We start from the raw sequence: 4020 nt of genomic DNA on the forward strand, positions 1-4020 counted from the left end.
GTGGGTGACCCTCATGTCATTCACTTATAACAGACATCAATTGTGCCTTCCTTTGGGTTCCAGTGACAGCAATGGTCAAAGCACTGTCCTTGGCCTCACATTCTAGAATGTTCTGAGGACCATGCATAGGGCTCTTCACTTCAGTCAGAAATAATTCAACTATTCTTAATTGGTACATGAATCTTTTGCCTTTGGAGACAGATTCTCCCAGATACCAACACTTTAATGGTCATAGAGAAGCTATGCTAATGACCATCTTGGTTGTTATTTTTTCTGGGCATTTCCTAAGTGATAGGCTCAGTGAAGAGTTTTACATGCATTTAGCTTTTCCTTCTTAAAAACAGAGCCAACGGGCACAGCCAGCAGAGAGCTGGGCAGCTCTTTTCCGGATGCTGGGGACCCTCCATCTCTCCCAGATGAAAAGATGATCTTGTGGTAGGCACCAGAACTGAGAACCCAGGATGACAGAACCTGAGACCCTGGCCCTGCTGGAAATGAAGGGACCTGAGACCCCGAAGAGCCCACCTCAGGCTTTGGTTCCCAATGGCCAGCAGCCAGAAGGGGAATGTGGAACTGAGTCCCCTGGAGCCGAGTCCCTCAGAGTGGGCTCTTCAGTTGGATCTCCCATGACTAGAGATGGAGCTGAAGATGGTCTAGACAGTACAGTAAGCGAGGCTGCCACCTTGCCCTGGGGGACTGACCCCCAGCCCAGTGCCCCGTTCCTGGATCCCCCTGGCTGGCGGGACATTGAGCCAGAGCCTCTGGAGTCGGAGCCACCTACCAAGTCAGAGGAGCCACCTGAAGATGATGCCAACCTGCTCCCCGGGAAGGCAGCCCGGGCCTTTGTACCCATCGACTTACAGTGTATTGAGAAGCGGCCCCAGGAAGACCTCATTTTACGCTGTGAGGCAAGCGAGGGCGAGTGCCGGACCTTCCTGCCCATCCGGGCCATCCACCCAGAGCCCCTTGAGCGAAAGTGGGCTGAGGCAGTTGTGAGGCCACCTGGTCGATCCTGTGGGGGCTGTGGGAGCTGTGGAGGCCGTGAGGGGCTAAGGGCCGTGGCCTCAGTGGGAGCTGCCCTCATCCTCTTCCCCTGCCTTCTGTATGGGGCATATGCCTTCCTGCCCTTTGATGCCCCACGGCTGCCCACCCTGAGTTCTCGCCTGGTCTACACACTGCGATGCGGGGTCTTTGCCACCTTCCCCATTGTGCTGGGTGAGTCTGGGTCCTGGGAGAAGGGGCATCCAGGAAGTAGACTTGAGGGGGAAGAGCCTGCCTGGCTTGGAGAGGAGGGTTTCCCTTCATTCAGCCTGAACCCCTCAGTGCCTTCCATACCTGCCATTCTGTATGTCTATCTCCTTACCACCTCTGGCCCACTGTGTAGAGGTCTATACCTGTACACAGGCCCATGAGCCCTCTACTTTGAATCCAGCCCCAGCTTTCCCACCTTTAGCTCCTTCCTCCAGCCTATTCTGCCCGTGTGCTTCCCAACCCCACCCAGGGCTCCTGGTGTACGGGCTGAGCCTGTTGTGCTTTTCTGCCCTCCGGCCCTTTGGAGAGCCAAGGCGAGAGGTGGAGATCCACCGGCAGTACGTGGCCCAGTCAGTCCAGCTCTTCATCCTCTACTTCTTCAACCTGGCTGTGCTTTCCACCTACCTGCCCCAGGACACCCTCAAGCTGCTCCCTCTGCTCACTGGTCTCTTTGCCATCTCACGGCTGATATACTGGCTGACCTTCGCCGTGGGCCGTTCCTTCCGAGGCTTCGGCTATGGCCTGACCTTCCTGCCGCTGCTGGCCATGCTGGTGTGAAACCTGTACTACATGTTCGTGGTGGAGCCAGAGCGCATGCTCACTGCCTCAGAGAGCCGCCTAGACTACCCGGACCATGCACGCTCCGCCTCCGACTACAGGCCACGCCCCTGGGGCTGAGGCGCGGGCCTGCTCAGGGGTCATGCTTTTCTGAACCGAGCCCCAGGCCAGGGTTTTGTCTCCAGCCCTGGGACCTTTGTGGGAGGAACCCTGCTACTGCCCCATAGGGGTATCTTTCCATCAGAGTCTGGATTGACCCTTGTTCCCTCTTAGCCGCTGTTGTCCTTCACTTCTGAGGCTTGGCACAGTCATAAAAGAGGAATTTTTCTAGCAGGGAAGGAGGTTGATGTCCCTAAAGAAAGCTGAGGACACATGGTCCAGCCTATGGGGAGAGGCATGGTTCCTTCCTGAGCAAACCCTGACTGCCATTAGACCTCCCAAATGCTGGACTCCGCCCCATTCCTCAGCTTCATGAGGCAGCGGGCAGAGCCACAGTCGAACCCTGACTCTTTCTGTGCCAGTTAAATAACCGGAGGAACTCAAGGAGACTGGAGAGATTGGCAAGGATAGAGGCTGGCATCAGATCAAATAAGAACTTTCACATTTGGTGAAATCATTGGAATCCTGGGTTTGGGACCCTCTGTGACTGGTCTTCAAGGCTTCTTAGACTCAAGACTATTCTAGCTGCCCCCGTCCAGAGCTACTGCCTCTCTCTTATAATCTATATACACCCCTGTAACTTCTCACATCCAAACATTCCAGATGTCACGCTTCCTATGAGAAGATAAGAGAGGACAGGGAAATATGGCTCCCAAGAGTGGTGTGTGTACCCACATGTGTGGTAGTGGGGGAGTGGTTAGAAGGCACAATGGTTGATGTTAACCCAGGGCGAGTATGTGTATGTGTGTGTGTGTGAGAAAGAGAGAGAGAGAGAGAGAGAGAGAAAGAGAGGGAGAATAAATTACCACCACAGTCTGAAAAAAAAAAAAAAAAAAAAAAAAACAGAGCCAACGAAGAATCGCAGAGGTCAAGAAACTTGTCCAAGGTTACATTGAGGAGCAGCATCTGAACCATCCTGGGCATCTGCCCAGGCGGAGGAACCCCAAAGATGGCAAGAGGAGAGCCACAGTCGGGATCCCCGTCTGCACTGGGGTCCCCTTCTCCTGCCAGTCTCAGTCTTCAAATCTCACCCAGGAACCCGAGCAGGAGCAAAGGCCTTTCCAGAGCTGGAAGGCGATTGTGAAGAGGCTCTTGCCCCCACCCTCCTCCTCACTGCCCTTGTTTTGTAGGTTCAACTGCGTTTCCCCCAAAGACATGTTCCAGCCCTAAACCCCAGGGCCTCAGCATGTCTTCGTGGAGGTAATGACGTGAGGTCACACTGGAGTAGCGCGGGTCTCAAACCCGGTGGTTGGCGTCCTTATGAGGAGAGGGGAGGGCCAGTGATGCAGGGATGAAGGCCACGTAAGGATGGGGACAGAGACAACGGTGATGCTGCCACAGGCAAAGCAAGGAGCCATTGCTGGAGCCGCTGGCAGCTGGGGAGCAGCAGAGGCCCCTTGCCTGGAGCGACCGCAGGAGCGCCGCCTCGCCAGCACCTTCTCCAGGCGGCCGCCTCGGAACCTCCAGGGGAAGGTTTTGTTGTGTGGAACCATCCAGCACGCGGTCCTTTGTCATGGCGGCCTAGGAACCGGTGCAGTCTGACCCTGGAGACCTGGCTGTCTGGTTTCCCGGCCCGGATTAGTAAGCGGGCAGCAGGGCGGGAGGGAGGGTGGCCGGCGGCGCTGCTGGAGCAGGCTCCCCACGCCGGGAGGAGTGCTGGTGGCCACTGAACCGCAGGACTGGCTCCGCGCAGGCCTGAGACCAGGCCGGAGAACCAGGGCCCACGTGGGGGGAGACGTCCCGGGAGCTGGAGGGAACCTGGGGACACACGGGATGAACAGCAGTCACCCACGGAGCGTGCCTTCAAGTTCACACGCAGCCTCTCAGGTCCCGGGTGCCATTGAATCCTACCGATATTAGTATTGTTTTTATTTTCCAAGAGTAAAAGGATTGAAAGGCTTAAGAGATTTGCTCAAGGTAGGAGCCAGGACATGAATTCATAACACAGATGCGGTGAACCCAACATGCATACATTAAGAGCCACCTGCATACCACGAGTATGTTCTGTGAGCACCTCCCAGGCACCAGGAGAGGATGACGGAGGGCGACAGA

General features: G+C 55.9%; 1 protein-coding gene across 1 annotated transcript; it reads left to right on the forward strand.

The window, feature by feature from the left end:
* Window positions 1–362: 362 nt before the first annotated feature.
* LOC124977833 (transmembrane protein 79-like) lies at window positions 363–1856 on the forward strand. The gene is made up of 2 exons (XM_047541707.1): window positions 363–1215; window positions 1502–1856. Exons 1-2 carry the CDS (start codon window positions 462–464, stop codon window positions 1807–1809), a joined length of 1062 nt encoding a protein of 353 aa, XP_047397663.1. The 5' UTR covers window positions 363–461; the 3' UTR covers window positions 1810–1856.
* Window positions 1857–4020: the final 2164 nt, after the last annotated feature.

The sequence above is a fragment of the Sciurus carolinensis genome, chromosome 2, assembly GCF_902686445.1.
Source record: "Sciurus carolinensis chromosome 2, mSciCar1.2, whole genome shotgun sequence".
NCBI classification, from domain to species: domain Eukaryota; kingdom Metazoa; phylum Chordata; class Mammalia; order Rodentia; family Sciuridae; genus Sciurus; species Sciurus carolinensis.

Bases quoted from the DNA above. Each gene is read 5' to 3' on its own strand.
- LOC124977833 (XM_047541707.1), top strand. From the start codon at position 462: ATGACAGAACCTGAGACCCTGGCCCTGCTGGAAATGAAGGGACCTGAG. The intron at 1,216-1,501 runs GTGAGTCTGGGT...AACCCCACCCAG, and splicing joins CACCTTCCCCATTGTGCTGG to GGCTCCTGGTGTACGGGCTG.